Below are 27,996 nucleotides of genomic sequence, written 5' to 3' on the forward strand. Positions count from 1 at the left end.
GCGCCCCGCTCGCCTCGCGTTGAGCAAGAACTTTACTGCAGCCGGAGCGGGAGGCGCGCGTGGCGGGGGCGGGGAGTGGCGCGCGTGGCCGGGTGGGGAGGGCTGCCCAGGGGGGGCGCGCGCGTGGTGGGGGGGCGGGGGGCGAGGGGCGGTGCGCGGTGCGAGGGCGGGGCTGGGGCGGGTCGCGCGGGCGCCGGCGCGCCGATTGGCTGGGGCGCCATCCGGGGCCTGCTCGGCGCCGCTCGCTCGCTAGCCCTGAAGGCAGCAACATGGCGGAGGTGAGCGGGGCTCGGCGGGAGGCGGCGGGGCGGCCCGGCGTCCTCGCGTCCTCGGCAAGCCTGGGCGTCCCGGGCCTCCCGCGCCTGCGGGCGGAGGCAGGGACAGAGGCAGGGCGGCGGGCGGGCGCGCGCCCCGGCGGAACTAGGCCGCGCGGGGCGGACGGAGGCGGCGCCGGGCAGCGAGCCCCGGGCCGGGGACGGCGCCGATCGCGGCCGCGGGCGGACGCGGAGCCCGGGCGCTGCGCGCTGGGGCGGGGGCTGCGGTGCTGCCCGCTGAAGGAGCGCGTTCCTGCGGCGCCGTCCGGGCTGCAGGCGCGGGGACAGCGGAGGGCGGGATGCGACAGCGGCGGTGCGGGGCCGACGGGCACTCTGCGCGCTGCGCCCGGGCCCGGGGCGGCCCTGTGCCCTGCGGGCTCCGGCCGCGTCCCCCGGGACCGCGGGGCGGAGTGTGGGGGCGGGCGGGCAGGGGACTGGACCCCTGGCGGGGACCGGCGTCCCCGCACTCGGGACAGCAGATGGCTCCACTCTGTGTGCGGGGACCGTCCGCTGCGCTCCGGCCTCCGCTCGGCCCGGACAGGGGCCCGGGCGCGGGGTGCGCAGGTGCCAGTGGACGAGGCCGGGCCGGGCCGGTTCGGGAGAGCCGGGGGCGCGGAAGCCGAGATGCTGGCGGCGCGGGGCTGCGAACCGTCCCGGGGCTGTAATCGCGGAGCGCGCAGCCGGGGAGGCCGGGCGGCCGGGAGGAGCCGGGGAGGCCGGGTGGGCGGGCGGCGTGTCTTGTGTCCTGCACCCGGACCCCGCGTCGTCCCCGCTCCGGCCCGCAGCTAATCGCACGCTCTCTGTTCTCCCGCAGGCTTCCTTCGGGAGTTCCAGCCCAGGTGTGTCCCGTTTCCTCACCCCTTCTGTGGGTCTGCAGGGTGATGGGGCTCCGATCCGCTGCGGAAGGTGCTCCCACAAAAGTTTGTCCTCGAGTTCTCCATTTGTTCGAGTTTTGGTGCCCACTTTGGTAACGGAGCTGTTGGGATCAGCCTAGAATGACAGAACCTTCCAGCAGCACTGTTGAATCATAATCATCTTTTCAGTGTTCGCCTCTCTGTACTCGTTCCTTTTTGTTACTTGTTCAAAAAATACCATGTTAGAAAGCTGATAGCAGACAACTGTTTAATTTCGTGTAGCGTGTTTGTTTGTTTTTTTCCAATCCGGAAAGAGATAATCGGAAATCATCTTTCCACAACTTCCGAAATTGAGTGAAGATGTGAATTTTGGTGACTTTGCGAAATCGACTCAATTTGTCAGAACGGTGGGGCTGCTGATACTGATGGTTAAACCACGACGCCCATCTCCACCTAATTTCGTCTCATACATTTGTTCATAATTGGGAAATGTCTACAGATTGTGTTGAAATGGAAATTTGAGAGTTAGGTAAAGCTGCTTTATCAAAAGAAGCCCTGAATCTATAAAGTTTGGCATAGAAAAGTGTGGTGACAGGATTTTTGAGCGGAGACAACCTTAGATCATGGAGTACAGTGTTTTCTTACTCTTTGGGGGCCAGTAAACCCTGTGGCATGTGATGGAAGCTGGGGGCTCTCCCCAGAACTCTGCGCATAGATATCACTGCTACATTTTGGGATTTTGGAGTCCCCTGAAGTGGCTCCTGGTGAGAGCGTCTTGCTGCCTGTGCTGAAAAGTGGGAGGGTAGCTTTGTTTCCGTCTCCTACCCCTTCCTCCCAGCCCCTCTTGGCCTCCACTTTTCCCTCTGAGTCTCCAGGAAAACTCTGAACTAGTCCAACTCCCTTATTTTACACTTGACGACACTTTGGAGTAAGTCTGCAGAGAGTCACCTAGTTTGCAGCAGAGCCTGGATGAGCTCCCAAGTCTTCACCTTCCCTGCTCTTGGAGCAAGTGGTCCATTTTCTTGCAGGTTATTTTGTAAAAAAGTGTACTTAGTCCCCTTTTGAGGTCTCCTTTAATTATCATTTAGGGTATTGTAAAATAGTTAACACCAAATATGAGAAAGGTGTGGCTATTTGAAAAATAGCTTTCTACATCTTTATATTTAAAAGTTGTTTTCAAAACACTTCTCTAATTTTGAGACAGACATTTCTTTGTTATAACTGATTTCAGGAAAAGAATATGTGCAGGATGCCAAACATCTGGATGATAATGGAATTTTTCCATTTTATATCACTGTCTGCTTTTAAGAAGTTGCAATCTAAATAAAAAAGCAAAAAGACAGTGTGGTTTTGGTGTGTTTAAGCAAATTTATAACCTGTTTTCAATCGATTAGTCAATTTTAAAAGAATTTTAGAGCTGAAAGAGACTCTTGAGGTCATTTAAAAAAAGCCAACCCTGTGTGCTTTACAAATGAAAAACTGGACCTAGGCCCAGAAAGTTTAAATGACTTGCCGCGGGTCCCAGAAAGCCAGGGACAAAGCCAAGAGTAGACCCTGAGGCCCCTCATCTCTGCTCTTATTGAATACCTTCCACTTTAACAGGGAGCCTGCAGTGCCAAGCCAAGTGATGTGGTGAGGACAAGAGAGGGCAGAACTCTGCCCTCAAAGAGGGTGAAAAGTTACCATCTGTGTCACCCTGACATTTGGTACACCACAGAGGTTCCCAGGAATTCCTCAAGAAGAGAAACATTTTAATTGTAGATGTCCTACTTTTGAGCTATTTAATAAATACTTTTTTTCTCTAAAAGTTTATGCCTATGCTTTAACAGGTTCTAAAATGAGCAGATAATATTATCAACATTAAAAAAGTAACATAATGTAAACCTCCTAAAGAACTAAGTCTCATAGAAATTATATATCTATTTGGAGCAAATGATCAGATGTCTCCAAACTCAGAATTAGAAGCACTGAGTTGGTCTGTGATTTTTCCCATTGTGAAAAATCTTAAGTCTAGATCAGTATTTTAGTAATGATCTCTCTTATACCATCCTTAAGTGTTTGAATTTCAAAATGTTACATAGCTTGACTAAAAAGATCAAATTTTCTATGTTGAATGTCCATCTTCCCATTTCTCCCTCCCTTCTCCCAAGGTTCTGATACTTCCTTCCTTCCCTGCTGTGAGAGTCACTGGTCTAATGGAATTAGATTCTGGAGTAAAATCCTGGTTTTCATCATTTGATTGTATTCTTTTGGGATTATGGATCTTATTTATTTTTCTGCTTGGTTTTCGAAGCATCCTGTAAACTTCATATCTGCCGTTAAAATGCATTACAATTACGGAAGCAAGTGTAAATTGACCAAAACAACTTGCAATGAGATACAACTTCCAAAACCTATAGATATGATTTTCTATATTCCCCTCAGCTAAATCTTAAGAACTTTTTTAAAAACATTTTCATTGATTTCAGACAGAGAGAGAGAAGCATTAACTTGTTGTTTGACTTAGTTGCTCCATTTAGTTGTGTACTCACTGATTGCTTTTTGCATGTGCCCCGACCAGGGATGGAACCCATGACCTTGGTGCTCTGGGATAATACCCCATCCACTGAGCCACGCAGCCGGGGCTCTTAAAAGTTTTTTTAGTGGTCCAAAGAAAAGCATGCCTTGACAGTTTTGTGCGTGTCTGATTGGTACTGATGTGGAATCAGACAGGCTTTTAAATACTGAACTGCTGTATTGCTGCTTCACAGGGACTTGTATTTCTTCAAAAACCAGATTTCTGTTGTATTTTGCACCTTTATTTGAAGTCTAGAATTTGGGTAACATAGTTTCTTCTCCAGGAATGTTGACCTTAGTGTGTAACAGAGTCTGGGACATTTCATTCATCCTCCTAACATTTTTTCCATTGTCTGTAGACAAATGTATTAAACCAACCTCATCAGCAAGTTTGACTTTTCTGTTAGAACATTTTTGAGGGCCACTCCATTTACAAGTCACTTGTCTGCTATGATAAGTTTCATTTTTAGGGATCAGGCCCCGTATGAAAGTGTTGTTACATTATTCTGTGTGTCCTTTGCTGGCTTAGAAATCTTAGAACTGTATGGTCTTACTTTATAACCTGTAAACTGTATAGTAAATGTTTTCAATAAAGCTTACGTGCACATATTACAAGGAACTGGCAGAAGAACAGAAATTATTTTCTTTTGTAAATAGCCTTGTGAACTTGTAAAGTGACCAAGTTTGTTTTATTCCAGTTGGGTCTTTGTCTTCTGAGGATCATGATTTTGACCCCACTGCGGAGATGCTGGTCCATGACTACGATGATGAGAGAACTCTTGAAGAAGAGGAAATGATGGAGGAGGGTAAAAACTTCAGTTCGGAAATTGAAGACTTAGAAAAGGTAAAGGATGTTACTTTGGTATTTTGATACAAACTTTCAACAAAGGCTTTTGAAATTCTATTGTAAATTATTTCACAGTCTGTTGTTTTTGATCTAACTTGCATAGAATGTCACTGATCTTGTCATTATTTTGGAGGGTCACCTGATAAGTCCGGTTTTTTTTAGTTTTCCAGAATTACTCTATATCTGTTAAACTAACTAGACTCTGCCCCCAGCACAGTGCAGGAGACCCACCTGACGGGCTTGCAGGTGGACGGTGGAGGTGCAGTCAGGGGCTGCTCCAGACTGAGCTCTGAACCCTTGTCCCCTCTGTGTGGTTAGACCACACTGTCTTCTTAGGGCAGGCAGACACAGGGACCTGTCTTTTCCTTCATATTACTTATACTCTGGTAGAATACTCTTAAGAAATATAAAAGAGAAAAAAATTATACTCTGTTTTAAAATGTAAGTTATTAATATCCCATTTTCTAAGCTCCTCAATCATCTTTTTAAAGGGAGGCAGGAGTAAATGTAGCTTGTAACTTTTAAAATCCAAAATCAATATAAATTCAAATTAACTGGATTTTAAACACATATTTATACAATGCAAAGAGAGAGCTACATAGGGGTCACCTTGAAAAAATGTAGGATTCCACTTCCCTATAAATTAACCTTATCTGCAAATTTCTAAACAGCCCAGAATAACAAAACCTTTCAGGAATACTATTAAATAATAATAATACTCTTTTGAGTCTTCTTGACAACAACAAAGCGCATCCCTTATGTCATGTCCTCTACTGACTTTGTGAGGCCGGGTGGGCTGTTACTGGGGTTACTTACATGGGAACAGAGGGCAGTCTTCAAGGCTGGGACCTGGCTTCCTGCTGCAGATGAAATTTTATAACTACTCTTCATTCATTTGGCAACACAGTTGCAGTTAGAGTTCATCATTTAAAAAATGTACATATATCTCCTATAAAAGCCAAACATATTTGAGAGTCTAGAGATGAAACTGTCAGGAAACCCTCCAGAAGAAGTCTCACAGATCAGAATCAGGATCGCTTCTTTAAGGGGTGATTGATGGTGCATATCAGCTGCTGATGAGACAATGCCTGGGAGCCACGAGCTCGGCCTGGGCTTGACTCAGGCAGCTCAGTCCTGTGTCTGTGATGGGTGAACTAGAATGACCAGGAATTAGAACCCAGCAACACGAGCACTAAACCAAGGATTGTGTTAGATCTGGGGATTGCAAAATGAACAATTTGACTCAATGTCCCTGGAATGTGGGAGTCTACTGTAGAGACAGACAGTAACAGATTTTAAGATAGGATGCTCAGAACTGTGAACACAGTGGGCAGGGGGAACTGTGGGGGAGGTGTGGCCATGTAGTAAGAAGTTCACGGAAGACTTTTTCCCTGTAGGTTTTGGAGTTGGGACAACGCTGTGGGTGTGGGACAGAAGTCCCAGGTGTTTCCACAGTGTGCCTTCCTTGATTACAGGCTTGTTAAAGATAGGGAGAGCACTGTCTAGTTATAACATAGCGTAAGGAAATGGTGTAGATGCGCTGGACTGCGTCTGAGCTACATGGACAGCTGTTGTGTTAATGAAATAGAATTAAAAGCTTCTTGCAGTGTGTTAACTTGGTTACTGTTAACCAAGTGGGTGGGTGTGGGTGATCTGGGAGGCATTTTTATGATCTGGTAAAACTTTTTTTGACTTGTAGTTTTTATTCTTTTAGAGATTGTAGTAATAGCTGCTTTTTCATCTGTGGTGAGTTTTAAAAGGAAGCTGGGAAAGATACAGAAAAATAAGAATAAAGAGTCACTTTTCACTTAGATACCTAGTTCCTGTGATTTTCATTTTGTTTAGTAAACACAGGTATAATTAAATCGTGGTTTGTAATGCTGCCTATTCCTCAATTTGTAGAATCAGAAAAATTGTAGGTATTACAATACTTCAGCTTCTCTGTCCTTGGGCGGTTCTGCTTTTTGGCACTTTATCATATTCTTGGAAATTGGGACAAAATACTGTAGGTGATCCTGGAGTACATTCCAGGGAGAGCTGCGTCTTCCCTGGAAAGGCTGGTTTTTCTTGCCTCCCTCCGGCAGGGACGGGGTGGCTGCTGTATCTTTTTTTTTGTTTTGTTTTGTTTTTGTTTGTTTGTTTTTGTTTTTGTTTTTTTAAATTTTTATTTTTTATTTATTCATTTTTAGAGAGGAGAGAGAGAGGTAGAGAGAAGGGGGGAGGAGCTGGAAGCATCAACTCCCATATGTGCCTTGACCAGGCAAGCCCAGGGTTTCAAACCGGCGACCTCAGCATTTCCAGGTCGATACTTTATCCACTGCGCCACCACAGGTCAGGTGGCTGCTGTATCTTAGTGGCTATCTCTACCTCCGAGCTGGGGTTCTTGCTCTAGTAACGCATAACTGCAGATGATGTCTCTATTCTCTATTAATGGTTAATGAACCATGAATGAGTAAAAAACAGCAGAGAAACAAATAGAGTGAGAATCATTTAATATTTAGAAGACACTGAAAATCATTTCTGTATAATTTAAAGTCATGTCTTCCATTAATCTTCCTGGAACAGTGATTTAGGTCCTGGTCCATGCTAATAGGGCTGGGTATTAATGTTCATTTTCAAAGTTTACAATAACTGTCCATACTTACCATAAATAAACTCAATTTATAGACTAAATATAGCCTGTTTTTGGTGCTAACAGGTTGTTGTCACATTGTTTGCTATGGAAAATAAGAGATGTATAAAGTTAGTTTTCTTATAGCAGAGCTTTGTTAAATATAGAGAATAGATATGTGAATAGATTTTCCTTACTGAGCATTGAGATAAGGTTTAAGTCATGTCTTTTTGTATTTTAACTTATTCATGTTCCTGAGCTGTTTTAACCTAATAGCCCTAGATTTAGAGCTATAATTTTATCAAGAGAGAGAGAGAGACAGAGAGACAGATAGGGACAGACAGACAGGAAGGGAGAGAGAAGAGAAGAAGCATCAATTTTTCGTTGTGGTACCTTAGTTGTTTATTGATTGCTTTCTCACATGTGCCTTGACTGGGGGCTACAGCAGAGCCAGTGACCCCTTGCAATCAAACCAGCGACCTTGGGCTCAAGCCAGCAACCGTGGGGTCATGTCTATGATCCCACACTCAAGCTGGCGACCCCGTACTCAAGCTGGTGAGCCTGCACTCAAGCTGGCGACATCAGGGTTTCGAACCTGGGTCCTCTGCATCCCAGGCTGATGCTCTATCCACTGCAGCACCGCCTGGTCAAGCTAGAGCTATAACTTTTTTAAAAAACCTTTATATTTTTGCTTTTATTAATATATAGATGTCTCATTATGAATGAGAAAGTAGAAATCACCTTTTGTCTTTTGTACCATTTAGACTTTGGCATCGGCCCTTCTGTTTTTTACTTTTAAGCATTTGAAGAAGTTATGAACACTGTTTTTCATCTGGCATTTTAAGGTGTCAGACTGGTGTTACATCAAAATGGCCTGCATCTCACCGAGACAGTCTCCCCTGACCCACGCGGACACCATCAGGTGTGCCAGGTGCTCCTGGCATCCTGTCCTGGGCTCAGAGGCATGTGGAGTGAGATGGGGCACAGATGGAGAGTCTCCAGGTGGGGGCAGGGAGGAGGGCTCCTGTGGGAGTCTGCACAGTGGGGACAGAAATGTTCTGCCTGCTGCTGTGCAAGGCCCTGTGCGAGTTAGAGGGTCAAGGACACGGGAGTGTTCTGTTTGCAGATGAGGAAATGGAGGGGGAGGGGCGAGGTGATCTGCCCACAGTAATGGTTACAGTTAATGCATCCTCTGACTCTAAATCTTCTCTTCCTGATATAAAACCTTCAACTTATAAAACAGTTCATCTGTAAGTGACCCAGACTAAGTTGCATCCCTGAAAATTTAGCTAGGTCCAACAAAATACCTGAGCAAGAAGAGAAAAGCCCTTATACCTGGGATAAGGCTTGGGGTTACACACTTCTAAGCTGATGCAGTCACCACAGATCCTCAGAGACTTTGGGATTTACTAAGTGAAGTTTGAAAAAATGTCTTTTATACGTTAAAGAACCAGGAGCTCTATTAATAGGCTCTAACGGAAAGCTCACTGGTGAGGTTCTTCAGAAGCCTTCCTGATACTGTAGTCAGTTAACACTTATTTTGTATATTATATGTATTTACACTATATTCTTACAGTAAAATAAGCTACAGAAAAGAAAATCATAAGGTTTGTGAGTTTTTTTAAATTGTCACAAATTTCCAAAGAGTTTTTCTAACATTTTATTGGAAAAAAAAAATCCCCATCTGAGCGGACCCTGCAGTTCATTCTCCTGCGGTTTGAGGGTCAGCTGTGGAGTGCTTGTTTCTCAGATGGGTTTGTGGGGGGACACAGACTGTCACTGTGGGCAGGGCCCATTAGATACCTGGGTCCTGGGGTTTAAAGCCAGAGCTAAGCTACAGTGCTGTCATCTGTAAGGTGATGGTAATAATACAAATGTCACTGGATGGTTGAGGAAAATAAAACCGAAAAAGCTAGTACAGAAGATAGATATAGTAGTAAGAATATGAAAGGATAATTATGTTATTAACAATATTGTTGGTGTTAGTAAATGTTCGGCAAAGATTTACTTCAGTTGTCTTTTTATTTTAATTGCTTTGAGAGAGAGAGAGGGAGAGAAGCATCGATTTGTTGTACCACTTATGATGTATTTATTGGTTGATTTACTGCATGAGCCCCGACTGGGGATCGAACCCCAACCTCGGCATGTTGGGACAACACTAACCAACTGAGCAACCTGGCCAGGGCAGGTGTCTTCTTATTAACACACAGAGTAAACCAAATGGTAAACTGTTAATTGCAAGGAAAGAAGCTGAAAATTACACAGACGGTCTGATTGACTAATTGATTGGTTGTTTGGAAATGTTTTCCAGGCAAATCTTCATACCATTGTGAAAGCTAAAAAATAAAAGTCTGCGTTAAGGCAAATAGTTGAGGAATTCTTTCAGTAGTAAAGTGATGCTGAAAATGCAGATGAGATGTTAGTTTTGGGGTGCCTGTTCACTTGTTAACGGTAGCTCTTGGTGCCCGGGGCTCGCTCTGGCAGACGGAGAAGGAGCTAAAGCTTGGCTCTGGCTGGACACCACCGTGTGGAGGATGTGCCCTGTGAGCGTGGGGCACCACCGTTGCCTGCGGCCCCCCTGTGGTGTGTCCCGAGCTCACGTGTGTCTGGCTTGCGCAGGAAGGAAGCATGCCCCTGGAAGACTTGCTGGCCTTCTACGGCTACGAGCCTGCACTGCCGGCCGCTGCGGACTCCAGCGCCAACAGCTCCCCCAGCGAACTCGCGGATGAGCTGCCAGACATGACCCTCGACAAGGTGAGGGCGGTCCCCTGAAAGAGCACAGCCAGGCAGGGCCTCCGACAGTTTTCAGGGGGGTGTCCTTAACTTGGAGGGCTGTGTAATTCTGAACCTTGAACCTCTCATCCCCCCGTGGCTCTTACTTTGGTGACAGATTTAAACACTGTTGTCAGTAGTAGTAAGTAGCTTCATAACCCTGTGCATGTGTGAGTATTCTTCCATAATTTTTCCATCTTTCCTATGTTAGACATATTTTGCCTAAACTTAGGTTTGCCCTCACCCCTTTTGGTCCTGTGAACACGTGAATGCATTGCTCAGTAAACCCCCAGAAGCCTTCAAGCCAGGCGGGCTCAGGTGGGGAGGGCTGGAGAGAAGTCTACATGTTGGGCCCTGCAAGGGATGGCGGCTGCGGCAGCCAGGGCCTCGGTGATGGCTGACAGGCTGGTGTGGGGATGCTGGTCCCTGCCAAGGACACTCACGCAGCCACTGTCTCTGCTAACAGATCCCTGGGGAGCTTTCCTCGCCTTTCCGAGCTCAGGCAGGGAGAGGAATCCACATCTTGGAACCTCTTCCTGTGAGTTATGTTCCCCCTTCTCAGTCAAATGTCATTTTAATGTCGCACAGACCTCAGTGAGCGTGGTCACCCAGCAAACACGTGCCAGACACAGGGACGACTGTACACTTACATGAAAATGAATTCAGACCTGTTCCTTTTTAAATTATCTCACTGGTCAGGGCTGTTCATTAGTTGGACTTCCCAGATTATTGGAATGGTGGACTTATGAAACTTTATTTATGGTTGTCCCTTGGTATCTGTCGGGGGTTGGGGGAGGGACTGTTTCTAGGACCCCGCACACCAACACCAAAATCCAAGGAGGCTCAAGTCCCTTATGTAAAATGGCCTAGTCCATCCTTCCATTTCCTTAAAATCATCTCTAGGTGACTTACAATAGTTAACACACTGTACATGTAATATAAACATATAATACATACACAATGTATAATATAATACATAATATAAATATTATGTAATATAAATGTATAGTTGCGATATTGTGTTGTTTAGGGAATAATGACATGGAAAAAGTAGTCTGTATGTGTTCAGTACAGACACAGCCACCGTAGGCCTGACGGCTAGTGCACATTCTCAACAGCGGAACATCTTTTCCAAGTATTTTTGATCCACGGTTGAATTGTGGATGCAAAACCCTCAGGTACTGGAAGCTGACTTTATTTATTTTGGCTGAAAGTGAATTTAATTGTTAGCCACTTAGAAGTAAGATTTTTGTTTTAAATTTAGTCACTGAAAATTAGCCTGCAGCTTCAGATAATTCTCTGCATAGCCACAAGTTCGGTGAATTATTTATTGTAACTGTACAGTAGTATAGTTATTGAGTGTCACTATCTTAATTTTATTAATATTGACATGCATTATAGCAGCTCAGATTCTGTCAGAACTAAGGGAACTTCAGCCGGTTCTCAGTTACACCTGAGTACAGAGCAGCGCCTGGGGTGGGTGTCATAGGTACTGAGATGTGAGCATTGCTGACTCCAGCTCTGGCTCCTGTCCTGCAGGAGGAAATAGCCAAGGACCTGCTGTCGGGCGATGACGAGGAGACCCAGTCTTCTGCAGATGACCTGACACCATCCGTGACATCCCATGAAACTTCCGATTTCTTCCCCCGGCCTTTGCGATGTGAGCTACCCAGTCATCCCTGATGCGTAGCAAGTAGTGTTGCTGCTCTAGCCTGGGCACATGTTCTCACATTCAGTGGTTTGCCAAAGTAGTCTAAAGTTTTTTACTTCTGTGAATTTAAATGCTACTATAATCTGAATAAGAATATAACCTTTTTTTAATGGGAATAGAGGTCAACTAATATTCTGTTTAAAAATCAAAGCATTTGCTCAGTTGTAAAAGGCTCTTTTCTTTCCTGAGACTCATCTGTTGCTATGGTAATCAGTTCTGAGTTCAAACATGAAATTTTATAGGCCTTTTTTGGACTTACTGCTCTCCTGTTTTCGAAAACTAGCAGTTGCTCAAAAAGCACTTTTATTTTTAGTGATTTATTTAATCCATTTCTTTCCTGGTGTTATCCCTTAATGTGTATTAGTAATAGTTAGGTCTTTGAATGGAAATAATTTCTTAGATGCAGCTTGCTTATTATTTATAATGGTTCAGTTAACAAGTTCAAATACATGTGTGACACAAAGACATAACTGACAGACTTAGTGTGTGTCTCAGTGTCTGCCTCGTGCCTTCCCAAACTTCATGTCTGAACACCAAGTCATTAGGAGGATCCATCTGCTATCTTAGCATTTTCAGAGTTTTGCTTTGACGTGTCAAAATGTGAGACTAGGAAAGAGGTTTATTGTCTACTTGTGCCGATCCCATGTATTCAGCAAACTTTAATAAGAATCATGTGCCAGGCACTCTTCCAGATGCTACGAAAATAGGCAATAAAAGTGGTTTTTAAAATTTAATTTTCCTTCTTTTAAGCAAACACTACTTGTGACGGGGATAAAGAGTCCGAGGTTGAAGACGTCGAAACAGACAGTGGCAACTCCCCTGAGGATTTGAGGAGGGTAAGTTGAGTTACCATCATAATGTTGTGGACCATTTTGACTCAGGTCTTCAAGTAGCTTGTAAAATTGTTTTTAAATAATTTAAGAAATTTTGTTATTACGTGATGAAGTTTCTTTGACCTGCAGTGACTGAAATGAGTTGTCTTCCTTCTGGATTTCCTGTAGGAAATAATGATCGGGCTGCAGTACCAGGCGGAGATTCCCCCTTACCTCGGGGAGTGTGACGCTGACCAGAAAGGTGAGAAAGGCTGCTGCAGGGTCTGACTGCAAACCGGCCTTGGTATGAGAGTCGATGGGGAGTCGGGGAAACCGTAGGCCTCGCCAGGGTCGCTGTGTCTATGTCTGTGTCAGCGCAGAACTTGAGGTCAGCACCTCTTCCTCTGCGTCTTGCGCGTGTGTGTCTTAGCATGTGTGCTCAGCACCGGTGAACATAGTGAATGCCTCTTAGGGTGCAGCATGTGGCCTGCATCCTGCTGTGGTAGAATTGGGGAGAATCTTTTCCCGTGAGATGATGAGGATGTCAGGACACAGTCCTCTTGGAAAGAAAACTTGAGTAAAAGAGAGACCAGATGAAACCCCTGCATAGCCCTAGAGGAAAGGGGGTGGGATGAAGGCGTTCTTAAGTGTCATTAGCTTCTCCTCACACTGTTGGCAGGTCCCAGCTACAGCTGGTTCTGAAAATATGGAGGGGAGAGATATGGGTAGAAAAAATAGTTACACCTCCTGGCTGAATGTGGGAACCAGGCAGGTCTGGCCATATGAATTTGACCTAATCCCTGACAAGTCGGTTCGTCCCTCTGTAGTCACAGCGGCAGGCCAGCACAGTGCCTCCTGAGTTCTTCCTCCTCCTGGGTCACGGTCCCCTGCTGACTGAGGGAAGACTGGGCACCTGGAGCTGTTAGCCGTGTCAGTGCTAGCAGCACTTTCCCTGAACTGCTCTTTGAGTGCTGGGAGACGGTTGTCCCGGGGAGGTAGACAGCAGCAGGTTATCCTCAGGTCCCTGCCTGTCCACCTGCCACACAGCCTGGGGTAGTTACCTGCTCAGCTCTTCGGTCCTCAGAGCACACATGGTAGAGCTAGTGTTCTCAGCTCTGCTTTCTCTGTCTTGGGAGGGAACAAACCCAGACTATTTTATGTGTGTTGGTTTTGACAAAATAGTAAAGAAACTGGTTCCAGAAGCTTAGTCCAGAAGTCAGTTGTGTGCTGCACAGGCGTATCTTACGTTTAACTGTCCTGCTCACTGGGCATGGTGATGCCTGCCTCAAACCATCATGAATATGAGGCCCTTAGCATGGCCCCTGACACTGGTGAGCTCTCAGTAAATTACTGATCAGTTACATTTAGTCCTTGCCATACACTTGGAGGAGGGACTGCACTTGAAGCAATGGGAGAAATACTTAGGCCATCTGTATTTATTGTGTGGTGTAGATGCTGTGTATGACAGCATTGTGCGTTCATAAAAAATACACCTGTTTTAGTGATACTTTGCTTATTAATACATCATCAGCCTCTTTTTATTTTTTTTAAGTGCAAGAAAGAAAGAGAGAGACTGGGACAGACAGGGACAGAGATAGGAAGGGAGAGAGATGAGAAGCATCAACTCATAGTTGTGGTACCTTAATTGTGCATTGATTGCTTTCTCATACATACCTTGACTGGGGGCCCCAGCTGAGCCAGTGACCCTGCGCTCAAGCTGGCGACCTCGGGGTTTTGAACCTGGGTCCTCAGCGTTCCAGGCCAATGCTCTTATCTTCTGAGCCACCACCTGGTCAGGCAATATATATCAGCCTCTTTAAGACAGTGTGGAAAGTTTACTTCTCTTATTAATCTTTTTTCATTTTTGATTAATCTGCTTTCTATAAAACATCAACTTTTGGGAGGAAATGAGTGAAGGGAAAGAAATACACCTTTCTTGGGTATTTCATTATTGGCAGATATTTTGGTTTTTATTTATTTTTGTCAACTTTTAACTACCAGACATTTCATAGAGCCATTCTGGGAGTTGAAAATTCCATTGAGGTTATTAAAGACATTACAGAGGTTACTTTTATCCCCTCATTAGGAGATTGTAAGACACCAGTATGGGGTTTTACATTAGACTTTACTAGACATGCAAAGCCTGACTGGTTAGTAAAATTCAACTACCAGAAAAGCTACTTCCTTTAGCTCCTGGAACCTTTGGTTCTTAATAAAGTTAAAAAAAAATTTTAAGCCTTTGCTAATGTAAGCCTCACCTGCCAGATAATCACATTGCTGGTATCCTCAGGGTTAGTTCCTTGTCGCAGTGGTAGCCTGTCACGGAGGAGCAGGACTTGTGTGCATCTCCAAGTGTGCTTGCTCTCTCTACAGTACTTTATTTAACAGGGTTTTCTTCATCAGCGTATGAAGATGAAGACCAGTTGCTTTGGCTTCCGGGTGTGGTTTTGGAGAGCACAGTTAAGGAGTACCTTGTTGAGACCTCGCTGCGAACTGGAAATGAGAGGGCGATGGATCGGAACCCGGCAGGGACGCTCACAAGGGACAATGAACAGGTACAACCACTACTTCTTCGCAACAGCCGCCAACTCGTGTATCTTCCTGCTGAGCTTACATCTGACTCAAATACTTCTTACTTGATACCTCTTTTTTTCTTTATCTCCTAAACTTTATTTAATATTTTTGTTTTTGTGGGGTTTTTTGGATATCTTTTTCTAATAGGTTTTTAAAACTTGGAAAATACTGGTTAAAATAAATTTCTCAAGACCTAGTGGTAACTACTCTACACATCATTCTACCTGTTTTCTTCAGGCCCCTTTTTCTATACATATACACACACCTTAGGTTAGATATTATTTCACATTCTTTAACCATGGAATGTTATTTTTCTGTGCCATTGAGAATTCTTTTATCCCTCATTCTTGATGACTGTGTTCCATTCTGTAGTTGTAATACCACTTATTTAAACATTCTGTATGGGACATTTTTGGATTATGGGTATTTTTGGATTGGTCTTACTTCTCTCTCCTGGTCCTGTGGTATGGGGTTGGGGGTGGGACTGTTGCCTATGGAGGGCTTTTTGAATACCCCTTGTTTTGCCCTCTGATGTCACTTTGCCCCCCCCATATACTTTTCACTCTGCACTGTCAGCCTGTGTGATACTGACTAATGAGTGCCCAGGAACAGGTGGACTTAGACTTGTTCCTAATGACCACAGAGCAGCCCTACAAGCTGAACTTCAGAGTGGTCTTATTAGCCGTCCAGAAAAGTCCCATTGGGTTTCTGTACTGATATTCCATGAAAACTATGAGTTAATTTTAGGGGAAGTAGTACCTTTGAAACATTAAACCTCACACTTCAAGAACATGACCTGTGACTCCATTTATTTGACCTTTTTTTTTATCACTCAAATGATTTTGTTTGAACATGACATGTATCCAATTAACTTAATTCCTCAATATCTTTTAAATATGTATGTATATTCAATGCTATTGTAAATGAGACCTCTGTTCTATTTATAATTGTATATCATTGATATAGAAGAATACCAATTATGAATATTTTGAAATTTTTTTCTCAAGCTTTTGAAACTACTAATATAGTGGTTTTCAGCCATATTATATCTCTCAGGTTTTCTGGTCTTGAAGTCATTACTGAAATGCAGCTCTGCTCCTTCCTCGCCTCTGTTGTCTCTCGTTCCTGTTCTGTGTCTCACTCCCTGAGCTGCAACTTCCAGAGACGTTGTAGCACTATTGGTTGCAGGCATGCATTTTGTGTAGGGTGACACAGCTCAGGCTTTTACAGTCAGAATAATGCCAGCCCCTAGCTCGTTGTAAGCTGCCTTATGGTAAAGTAGTCACCACCTACTTGTAACTACCATATACTGTAGCTTGTCTTTTTTAAACTAGAAATGGGTACTAACTTACCAGATGCTTTCTTAAAAGCAGGTGTTGAGATTTGCTTTTAATGATTATTAATGTATTGATTTATTAACCTATTGACACATTACAGACTTACCAATATTGAGCTATCCTTGCCTTTCTTGAAACTTGGGAAGGTGGATTATTATTTAACTTTAAATTAATTTCTGTCCACTTCTATTTTGTATGTTTATAATTTTAAACAGATGTAATAGGAAGAAAATTCTAATTAAAAAAAAAAGACAAGCCTGACCAGGCGGTGGCACAGTGGATAGAGCATCGGACTGGGAAGTGGAAGGACCCAGGTTCAAAACCCCGGGGTTACCAGCTTGAGCACGGGCCAATCTGGTTTGAGCAGGGCTCACCAGCTTGAGCCCAAGGTCACTGGCTTGAGCAAAGGGTCACTTGCTCTGCTATAGCCCTCCCCCCCCCCCCATCAAGGCACATATGAGAAAGCAATCAATGCAAAACTAAGGTACTGCAACTATGAGTTGATGCTTTTCATCTCTCTCCCTTCCTGTCTGTCCCTCTCTGTCCTTCTCTCTGTTGCTCTCTGTCTCTCACAAAGAAGAAAAAAAAAAGACACCCTACATGGCAGCCGGAAACAGCTGAGCCCATTACAAGTCTGTCACTGCAGCTCCTGGTTCTGTCTGGGCCTGCTGCTGCTCTCCTCTCTCATTCTGAGACTCTCAAAGGCAGGAGGCTGGTGATAAAAAGATAGGGCTATAGTTCCATTTTTTTCCCAGCTAGAAAATATATAGAATAGGGAATTCCCCCAGCTCAGAAGGCCTGGAAATAAAAAAAGAAGTAAAAAATAATAGTGTGAGATGACATCTGAGCTGTGGAGTGAGAATAAGCAAGGAACTCATGAGATACTGACGTCCACCTGCAGGACAGTTGTGTGGACAAAATGTCTGAGCAAACACCCCCCCCCCCAAGTATCCTGAAGTCAGAGACCCTTTCAGCCAGGACTTGAAAACACACCTGGTTGTTTCTTCGTTTGTTTTTAATGTTACCTGTGAACTTGTGGTTATTTGTATGGATTATTTTTTCCTCTTTCTCCTAGGCATTATATGAACTTCTCAAGTGTAACCATAACATACAGGAAGCTGTCGAAAGGTACTGCTGCAGCGGGAAGGCGTCTCAAGGTGAGACTTGGGGTCATGAGAGGGGATAACAAGGGATGGTCATGTGGGGATCAAAATAAGCCAAGTATGGTACAATCCTGTCACACGCTTGTAAGGTCTTTGTTTTCTTATCTTTATAGCGAATAATGTTTTCCTTTCTCTTGCCCTCTACTTTTAGACGTACCAGAGCTTGTTCACATACAAATTAGTTTCCCCTGTCACCTCCACTTTCATGAAGAAATAGTTACAGAGCAAAGCAGACCCCAGAGATGACAATATACCCAAAGTAATTTTTTAAAATGATTTTACAATTTCATTGGGGAAAAAAGTTTTTTAAAAAACAGGAAATGAAAAGAGATTAAAAAGATTTAAAGGAGAAAATGTGTATAATATATTCCACTGAGATTATTCCAAGAAGTGTATTTTTAGTGATTATGTAATAAGATTTTTACAATACTTAGGTTTTGGTGTGTGTGTGTGTGTGTGTGTGTGTGTGTGTGTGTGTGTGTGTGTGTGTCGGGGAAAATGGTTGACTTCAGTTAGGTTCAAGTGTTATTACACAGATGGGCTGCACACCCCACAGGTCCCACTAAATGTGTGCAGAGTGAAATGACACTTAGTGGTATTATAGAAATGGCTGGGAAAAATATAAAAGCTGCAGACAGTACACTGAAACCTGTTGGGTGCAATAATCGATTGAAATATTTTCCTTTTAAAAGCTGCTGCTTTGAAAAAATTATTTTAAGTTCTCATAACTGTCAAAAGCTAAAATGCTGGTGTCTTTCTTAGTTCACACTATTTTTGAACTTTCTTGTGGACTCCTTATTAACGGCTTTGGGGACCTGGCCCCCATGTCATTGAGTGAGACTCCGGTCTCCTCTGCCTCAAGTTATTAGTTTGATTTGAGTTCACTAAAATTGACATCTGCCAGGAAGTTGAGTGGGAGCTAGTCTTCTGAGAGCATGTGCTGTTCCTTATTTCCTTTGTATTTCCAGAGTCTAGCACCCAGAAGACTGACTTTAAATAGGTATGGATTATTTATGGCCTCCATTTAAAGAACTTCTAGTTTTGATATAAGACCAAAATAAGGCTTCTTTTTCCATAAAATAAAGAACCCTTTTCTCTAGTTAAAAAATATATGCTCATTGTTTTGAAAAACAATTACAATAACAATGAGTATAGGCCCTGGCCGGTTGGCTCAGCGGTAGAGCGTCGGCCTAGCGTGCGGAGGACCCGGGTTCGATTCCCGGCCAGGGCACATAGGAGAAGCGCCCATTTGCTTCTCCACCCCTCCGCCGCGCTTTCCTCTCTGTCTCTCTCTTCCCCTCCCGCAGCCAAGGCTCCATTGGAGCAAAGATGGCCCGGGCGCTGGGGATGGCGCTGTGGCCTCTGCCTCAGGCGCTAGAGTGGCTCTGGTCGCAATATGGCGACGCCCAGGATGGGCAGAGCATCGCCCCCTGGTGGGCAGAGCGTCTCCCCATGGTGGGCGTGCCGGGTGAATCCCGGTCGGGCGCATGCGGGAGTCTGTCTGACTGTCTCTCCCTGTTTCCAGCTTCAATTAAAGAGAAAAACAAACAAACAAAAAAAAAAAACAATGAGTATAAAGTATAGAAAAAAACATTAAATTCTTATCCCACCATGCAGCAGCAGCAAAAAAAAAAAAAAAATTGTAGTGTTTTTATTTTCATGTTCTAGACTTTTTGATGTGATTTCTAGTGTGCATACTTTGCTAATCCTAAATCTCCAACACATAGAACATGTGCGTGCGTGTGAATTTGAGTGAGAGAGTGTGCTCACGGCCTTTTATACGGAAATCGTACTGAAAGTAAACCAGTGGTTCACAGAACAGAGTCAGAGGACAGTGAATTCTGTTCTGAAATTTCCCCAGAGGGAATGGCAGCGTGGACGGAGGAGGAGTGCCGGAGCTTCGAGCACGCACTCATGCTGTTTGGGAAGGATTTCTACCTGATACAGAAGAACAAGGTAAGCTGGGCAGATGACTACAGAGAAGTCGCTTCAGAAATGCAATGAACAAGCAACTAATTTTCAGGTCACTTGGGTAGGAAAACAAGCAGAACTTGTTTACACTTCCTTGCCATTAATATTTCTAACACTGCTTTCAGCGTAAGGGAGTTTGCTCATAGGATGGCTGACTGTGCACACACGTGCCTTTGACACACACACACACACACACACACACACACACACACACGGTATACTCTACACACGTGCCTTTGACACACACACACACACGCACACGCACACGCACGCACACACACGGTATACTCTACTACTCCCAGAAAATGGGCTTACTGAGTTTTCGGGAAGTCTGTCATTTCTACCATTTTCCTTGACTTTCATTTCTTTCTAAACTATTCAGAGGTTTGTGGTCTCAAAATGTTTTCTTTAGCAAGAAGTGTGGTTGGTGAAGAAACATTGGTTCCTAAAACCAAGTAAAAATAATATAATATAGAATGCTGGGAGGACACGGAGCAACAGAAACGTGACTGCTGATGAGGGTGCAGCATGGCGCAGACACTGGGGCCAGCAGGCGGCAGTTTCTCACCAAACTACACACACTCTTCCCCGCACAGTCCGGCAGCTGTGCCCGAGGGAGTTAAAACTTACGTCCACACAAAACTGTTTCACAAATGTATATAGGAGCTTTTTTACATACTTGCCAAAACTTAGAAGCAATTAAGATGTCCTTTGAGGTGAATGGATAAACTGTGGTACATCCATATAATAGAATATCATTCAGGTCTAAAAAGAAATCAGCTACCCAGCCACAGAAAGACGTGGAGGACCCTTAAATGCATATTGCTAACCCAAAAAATTCCATCTGAAAATCTGGCTGCTTGCTGTCTGATTCCAGTCACTGTGGTTCCGGGAGAGGCAGATCTGGGGAAACTGCACAGAGATCAGCGATTCGGGGGTAGTGGGGGACAGGGAGGACCAGGCAGAGCAGAGAGGGTGTTAGAGCAGGGAGACTGCTCTGTGTGCCAGTAAACGGGGGGCACGGGGGGCGCATGCCATTCTGCTTCCGCCAGACCCATAGAACGTGCAGCAACAGGAATGAGCCTCACGTGAGCGGTGGACTTCGGGCAGTGGGGGTCAGTGTGGTGGGTGTCAGTGCAGGTTCAGCGACTACAGGGGATGTATCTCCGGACAGGTGTTCAGGTTGGGGAGCAGGTGTGTGGGAACTCTACTTTTTGCTCAAGTCTATTGTGAACTTGAAACTGCTCTAAAATATATTTTGTTAAAAAGTGTGTGTAAATTCTAATGTTTGGAATCATTATGATTACCTCTTCACCGTAAAGGAACAGAGGGTTCTGAAGTAGTCAGGTGGGTAGGTGCGTATCTAAGGCTTTTTTCTTTTTAATCAAAAGACTTCATTATTTGAGAGCAGTTTTTGGTGTTCAGAAAAACTGATCAGAAGGTGTGTAGAGTTGCCTTATACCCCTCCCCGACACACACAGCTTTTTCAGTATTTTACAGTAGTGTGACAGGTATATTACAGTTAATGAACCAATATTTATACAGGGTTTTTTTTGTGTTTTTTTTTCATAAGTTGGAAAGGGGGAGGCAGTCAGACAGACTCCCGCATGCACCTGACCGGTATCCACCTGGCATGCCCACCAGGGGGTGATGCTCTGCCCATCTGGGGCGTTGCTCTGTTGCAACCAGAGCCATTCTAGTGCCTGAGGCAGAGGCCATGGAGCCATCCTCAGTGCCCGGGCCAACTTTGCTCCAATGGAGCCTTGGCTGCGGGAGGGGAAGAGACAGACAGAGAGGAAGGAGAGGGGGAAGGATGGAGAAGCAGATGGGCGCTTCTCTTGTGTGCCCTGGCCGGGAATTGAACCCAGGACTCCTGCATGCCAGGCCCACGCTCTACCACTGAGCCAACCGGCCAGGGCCGATACAGTTTTATTAACTTAAGTCCCTAGTTACATTGGGGCTCACTCTTGTGCTGTGTATCCTGTGGGCTCTGACACAGGTCTGATGACGTGTGTCCAGCATGGCAGTGCCATACAGGGCAGCCCCACTGCCTACAGTCTCCATGCTCTGCCTGTTCACCCCTCCCTGCAACCCCGGGGGCCACTGGTCTTTTTACCCTTCTCCAATAGGATTTCCTTTTCCAGCATGTCCTGTCATTGGGACCAGATGGCATGGAGTCCTTTTAGGTTGGCTTATTTGACTTAGCAGTACGCATTCAAAGTCTCTCATGTCTTCTTGTGGCCTCTGATAGCTCATTTCTTGTGTCATCGGATATCTGGTTATTTTCAGGTGTTGGCAGGTAAGAGTAAAGGTGCTGAGAACATCTGTGTGGAGGTTCTGTGGACAGAAGTTTTCACCACCTTTGGGTAAATACCAGTGGGTATGACTGCTGGATCATACGGTCCTATGGCCAGGTGGCTGATCGGTGTTTTAGAAAACTGCCAAACTGTCTTTCACAGTGGCTGTACCATCTTTCATTCCACCAGGAAGGAGTGAGAGTTCCTGTAGCCACATCCTTGCCAGCACTGGGTGTTCATGTTTTAGGTTGTAGCTGTTCTAATAGATGTGAAGTGGCGTCTTACTTTCCTTTTCTGATGGCAGGATGTGCAGCGTCTTCTCTTGTGCTGCTTTGACTTCTGTGTGTCTTCTGTGATGTTGGGTCAGGTTTTCAGCCCATTTTAACCAGGTGTTTTTGTTTTATTCCCCCTTACTGTTGAGTTTTAAAACTTCTTTGTATGTTTTGGATAACAGTGCTTTATCAGACGTGTGTTTTGGAAATGTTTTCTCCCAGCCTGTGGCTTGTCTTTTCATTTTTAATGAAGTCCAAACTAATTTTTCTTTCTTATATCATGGTTTCTGTGATATTTAAAAAGTTATCGCCATCCTCAAAGTCATCCAGGTTTTTTCCTAAGTTATCTTCTAAAAGGTTTATAGTTTTGCATTTTACATTTAGGCCTATAATGCATTTTGTGTTAATTTTTGTGAAAAATGCTAAGACCGATCTAGATTTTTTTTGCATGTGGATGTCCATTTTTTTCAGCCCCATTTGTTGCGAGATAGATTTTCCTTCCTTCACGGGCTCTCCTGTTCTCAGACATCAGCCGACTGTGTTTGTGGGTTTGTTTCTGGGCTCTCTGTTCTCTCCCCGTCCCCATTACTGCAGCCTGTGGTCAGCTCTGAGATCAGCCCGGCCCACCCTCCTATTCCGTTCTTTAGTATCATGCTGGCCATCATGGGTGTTTTGCCTTTTTGTAAAAACTCAAGTTTGTCAGCATTTACTAAATAATTTGCTGGGGTTTTGTTCAGGATTGCACTAAATCTACTAGGTCAAATTGGGAAGAACTGGCGTTCTAACAGTAACGAGTCTTCCTATCCATGAATGTACTCTTTCTCCATTTACTTCGATCATCTTGGATTTCTTAAGTCAGCGTTTTGCAGTTTTTCTTACGTAGATATTGTGTGTGCCTTGTTGGATTTATACCTATGTATTTTATTTTTGGGGGTTACTCATAGAAATGGCACTGTGGTTTTAATTTCAGATATCCATTGTTCATTCTTGGTGTGCAGGCAAGCAGCTGACCTTTGCACATTCACTCTGTGTCTTGTGTCCTGCAGCCTTGTTATGACCCTTTATTAGGAGAATTTTTAGGATTCTCTGATAGTATGATGAAGCTGCACTTCTCCCCAGAGAAGTGTACCTGCGTTTAATTGTTAGGGATCCACAGATGCCAGTGCAGGCCCTTCGTGGACTGCCCCCTCAGGGTTGAGAAGGCCTTTGCTGCAGTCAGAACCGCAGGGAGGGGTCAGTGCGGAACGGAAAAGCCATTGGTGTAGGCTGTGTAATCAAGGTGTAAGATAACTTCTAGAGACACATTTACTTTATAAATTAACACATTCTGGTTTAAATAAAAAATATGCCTTGGGCTTTTGAGGGTAACCTCGTTATTAAATAGTATGAATGTAGAGACATTTCACTGATAAAATGTTCAGGATTTCATAATTGAGAGGAGAGAAAATGTCCCATGGATTGAAGTTGCAAAGTTAATAAATGTATCGGGTCTTTTTTTGGATTTGACTTGGGCCGCCAGGTGAGGACGCGAACCGTGGCGGAGTGCGTGGCGTTCTACTACATGTGGAAGAAGTCTGAGCGCTATGACTACTTCGCTCAGCAGACCAGGTTTGGAAAGAAGCGCTACAACCACCACCCTGGAGTCACGTGAGTGCTGGATTCGACCTTGGGGACCTGGATTTCTCACTGGGACGGGACTTGCGGTTGTGAGGTAACTGGGTATGTTTTCCAGGGACTACATGGACCGTCTGGTGGACGAGACGGAAACTCTGGGGGGGACGGTCGGCTCTCCCGCCTCAGCCTCCAGCCGACAGGAGCCAGTTCCTGACCAGCAGCTGAATATCCTCAGCTCGTTCACCGCAGGTGACCTGACAGGTAACACACACACTGTTCCGTAGCTCAGGGCAACATGGCTCCTCTTGTTTCATGACGTGGGACCACAGATCACTTCCTTAAACCGTTCTTTTCTCTTTTAAAGCGCTGACCAACAGTGTTGCGACCGGCTGCAACCCCTCAGACGTGAATTGTCTGGAGGAAGGCTTTCCTCCACTGGGCAGCACGCCCCGTGGACAAGTGACTCACGTGCCCGTGGTGACAGAGGAGTTGCTCACCCTGCCCAGCAACGGGGAGAGTGATTGTTTTAATTTATTTGAGACTGGGTTTTATCCCTCGGAGCTGAACCCCATGAACATGTGCGGGGAGGAGTCCGAAAGGCCAGCAAAGAGGTTGAAAATGGGCCTTGCTGTCCCCGAGTCCTTCATGAATGAGGTTTCCGTCAGTAACCTGGGTGTGGACTTTGAGAATCACACACATCACATCGCCAGTGCCAAGATGGCCGTGTCCGTGGCTGACTTTGGCAGCCTGTCTGCCGGCGAGACCAACGGCTTCATCAGCGCCCACGCTCTGCACCAGCACGCCGCCCTGCACTCCGAGTGATGCGGGCAGCGCGGGCCTGGGCGCCGGCCGGCCACGCCGGTGAACCGGAGGGGATGTCGGGTTTGCCTAGTCTTTCACTGGAAGTGTGAACGTCTCTCTATGACATCAGTGATGTCAGTATGTATAGAACTATATCTTGATTTATCAAGAATATTTTCATTTTTCAATCCATACATGTGGAAACGAACTGTGATCAGCAGAGTTGGGAAGAGGACTGAACTCTGTGGTGCAGCTTTAAGCTCTGCTCGTCTCTTCCTTATCTCCCAATACCTCTCGCCCACTCCCTCCTTTTTCTAGTCTCTTCTTGTCCCCACTTTTAAAGCCTGTAGACCGAGGCCACCGGCTCAAAACCAGCACAGGGATTCTGAACTGAACGGAGTGGCTTCTTTTTGTGTCAGCTCCTTTTGCCGTAATGGATGCAGCGGATAACAATGTTTACAGGTACCGACCCTGATCCCTGCTCAATGTAGCAATTTTTTTTGGTTTTCTTAATTAAATAAAAGCAGGGACAGGTTTCTTTAAACTGCACAAACATGCAAGAATTTTTTTTTTTTAATGGAAACTTCTCTCACGTTCTTCCACCAAGAGCACTTGAGTTTACACAGCAGCGAGTCCGTCTTCACGGAGTGGCATGGGGACCTACGTGCGGGCAAGAACGCTGCCGGGTCCCGATCTGGACTCAAGCAGGGCCACCTTCCGCAGGGCAGTCCTCTCCTCTCGGGAGGTCTTTCTCTGACTCACTCACTGGCTACAGATCTGGCGTCTGAAGATGTGGTACCCAGATGGGGTTTTTGTCCACCACTGTCAAGACTGTCACTGTAAAACCACACCAGTCATTGCTGATTTAGTCTATCCTGAGGCAGTGTGCTGGCACGGCACAGTCTGCAGAGCCCAGGGTGGGTGCTGCCACTCATGGTTTACATTTTGGGACACCTCTTACGTTGTCTGTAGCACTGCAGTTCAAAGTGTTAATGCTTGGGGGGGAACCTGTAGATTTCACACATGATGCAGCAGAACCTTGAAGTATATTTAAACGTTTCTGTTTAGTTGACCCATTGGCAAGAAAAATCTTGCGTTACTGTCTGAAATAGAATGGTACGTTACCACTTTTAAGTTTTAGAAAGTGGTAGACAGATGCGTTTCAAACTCAGTTTTATTTTTATTGCAAACGTGAATGAGAAGCCATTGTCATAAACCTTGGCCATTTTTAGCTCTATAAACATGCATCTTTAACGTATAAGGTGAATTCAAACAAACAGTATGTGATACAGTATTAGGATGCAATAAGCTTTGCTTTTATATTTTAGTTAAAACACAGAATTTTACTTTTTAAAAATTTTTATTTGCACCACTTTAATTAAAGTTTCCAATTTCTACTAGTTCTCTTGCTTTGCCTAAAGCTTAATTAAATGTTTGGCTGCATTGCTGATCTTTGTAAGTATACGTCGCTTCAAGGTGTGCTGACAGGCAGGTAGGCTGTAGCGACCTTAGTAGGTGATGGACAGGGAGGGTATTTATTATACAAACTGTGAACTGCAATGACATCCTTAGTTTGGATGATGTGTGTTCTTGTTTTTCTTTGCAGCATTTTAATGAAGATTGCTTTGAAGTGTTCACGCAGTATAGCACATTGACCATACGGTTTTGTTTAGCCCAGTGGACAAAAGTAGATAAATTAGTAACTTGAAGTCAGTCTTTAATTATACATCTGGAGTCTAGCACTCCTTTGTGCACACAGTAAGTGACGCGTGACCTGGGCCGAGTGTCGCGCTCAGACGTTTTTATCCACATCGCCAGCTTCTTGTTGCTGCAGTGCTGTGCTGAGCTTCGGACTTTACTTCTTTTGTTAAAAATCAATACAACTTCTGTAACTTAGTGAGATACTGGCCGTCATCTTCCATTGTTGTAACTTTACTTTCCACTCTGGGTTTACAGTGGCTGGTCTGTATAAAGCAATTTACACAAAGATGACTGAATGCTCATGAATACCAGTTGCACTTAAGTGAACACGCCCATTTTTTGTAGCTGAAGCAGTAATATGTTCAGTTTATCTATGCATTGCTGGGGTCTTGATACAAGATGGAAACAGTGTTTCTTATCTACAGTTTTGATTATCAGCAAGTTGAATAGACACTTTAGTTATTTGAATAAAGATTTTTGACCAAAATCCAGAAAATGATATGAGAGAAAAGTAAATTCCAGCTAGTTTCATAGATATTTTAATGCCAATGTGGTTCAGCCTCTCAGTGCCGACTGGCTGGTGACGTTTACTTTTAATTCCTTGTTAAAATGAGGCAATAATTTGCAAGATTTTTGTATATATGTATAAATTCTTCATATCTTTTTAGATCCAATTCAATATTTTCTGACTCTGCCATGTATAATACCATTTTTGTGCATGCTTGATGTGACATACATAAATTGTACCACTATGACTTTCTTCATGTAAAATAGCTATTTATTGAACTTTCTTTAACTTCTTTTCCCTCTCCATTTAAGCATCTTAACACAGAATTTGTTACTGTTTATTAGAAGAATTGCGTCTGAGAGCATGGGAAGAACTGATTTGCAATCCTATGAAGAAACAATAATGCCTTTCTTACCAAGTGTTAAAGCACAATTCTTATAACAAACTGTGATAAATTCTTTTTGTTTTGTTTCCTTTGCTGCATTATTTTCGTATGAACAAACCAAAAATCCATGGTGAGCAGCTGTACTGTTGGCCTGTGTGTCTTCTGTGCGGAGAGCTGTGGTGGGGTGGGGCCACGTGGGGTTGGTGCTGTGACCGGAGCAATACTTCCCGCGTGAGCTACGCTTCGCCTTTCCACGTGGCTCTCTACATGCTTGCTTTTCCTCTTGTCCGGGTCAGCTGCTGAATTTACTTGAAGGATGTAGAAACTCTTTAAACAAATAGTACTAAAGTGTGTACAATTAGGTCAAAGCATTGTTCAGTTATTTCCTTTTCATTTGTAAAATTGAGGGTCCTTATGTATCTGAGAACGTGATGCCAATTAACATAACCAAAGTCTCTAGTGACTCAACTCTGAATGTAAACTAAGGCATAAACCTGACCACCAAGGAGATGTTTGCCCAGAGTTTCAAAGCACATTATCTACAAATGGAAATTTAAATAATTTATAAGAATATTGACATTACTATGTTTTTAAAAAAGTTCTTAATTTTTTCACTAAAAGGAGGAAACTAATTAGTTTTATTGTTAACTATGGTAGATATGAAAATTCCTCTTAGAAAACCAGCGATTCCAATGGTCCCCATTTGAACTAAGTACCCTGTATGAGATGAATTAGTGACAATCAGAACAAGTTGTAGTACCAGATGTTCAAGAGGAAGTTGCTATTGTTGCATTGATTTTAATATCTGTACATAAACACTGATTTTTTTAGCATTATTTTGTATTTGTTGTACTTTAATACCTGTCCAGTTCCAGAAATAAAAATCTGGAAATCTT

The 27,996-nt window shown here is 44.3% G+C and overlaps 1 protein-coding gene across 3 annotated transcripts; it reads left to right on the top strand.

The window, feature by feature from the left end:
- The first annotated feature begins 206 nt into the window (after positions 1-206).
- On the top strand, positions 207-27,996 carry MIER3 (MIER family member 3). Of its 3 annotated transcripts, XM_066377550.1 has the most exons (14): positions 207-278; positions 1,129-1,153; positions 4,423-4,568; positions 9,802-9,936; positions 10,421-10,492; positions 11,494-11,614; positions 12,416-12,501; positions 12,667-12,739; positions 14,881-15,032; positions 17,464-17,545; positions 19,413-19,507; positions 23,611-23,738; positions 23,824-23,966; positions 24,070-27,996. In XM_066377550.1, exons 1-14 carry the CDS (start codon positions 270-272, stop codon positions 24,525-24,527), a joined length of 1,725 nt encoding a protein of 574 aa, XP_066233647.1. In that variant the 5' UTR covers positions 207-269; the 3' UTR covers positions 24,528-27,996. The 3 variants fall into 3 exon arrangements, with proteins under 3 accessions (XP_066233647.1, XP_066233668.1, XP_066233658.1); XM_066377571.1 differs by lacking the exon at positions 10,421-10,492; XM_066377561.1 differs by lacking the exons at positions 207-278; positions 1,129-1,153 and adding an exon at positions 1,181-1,220.

The sequence above is a fragment of the Saccopteryx leptura genome, chromosome 1 (assembly GCF_036850995.1).
Source record: "Saccopteryx leptura isolate mSacLep1 chromosome 1, mSacLep1_pri_phased_curated, whole genome shotgun sequence".
Lineage (NCBI taxonomy): Eukaryota > Metazoa > Chordata > Mammalia > Chiroptera > Emballonuridae > Saccopteryx > Saccopteryx leptura.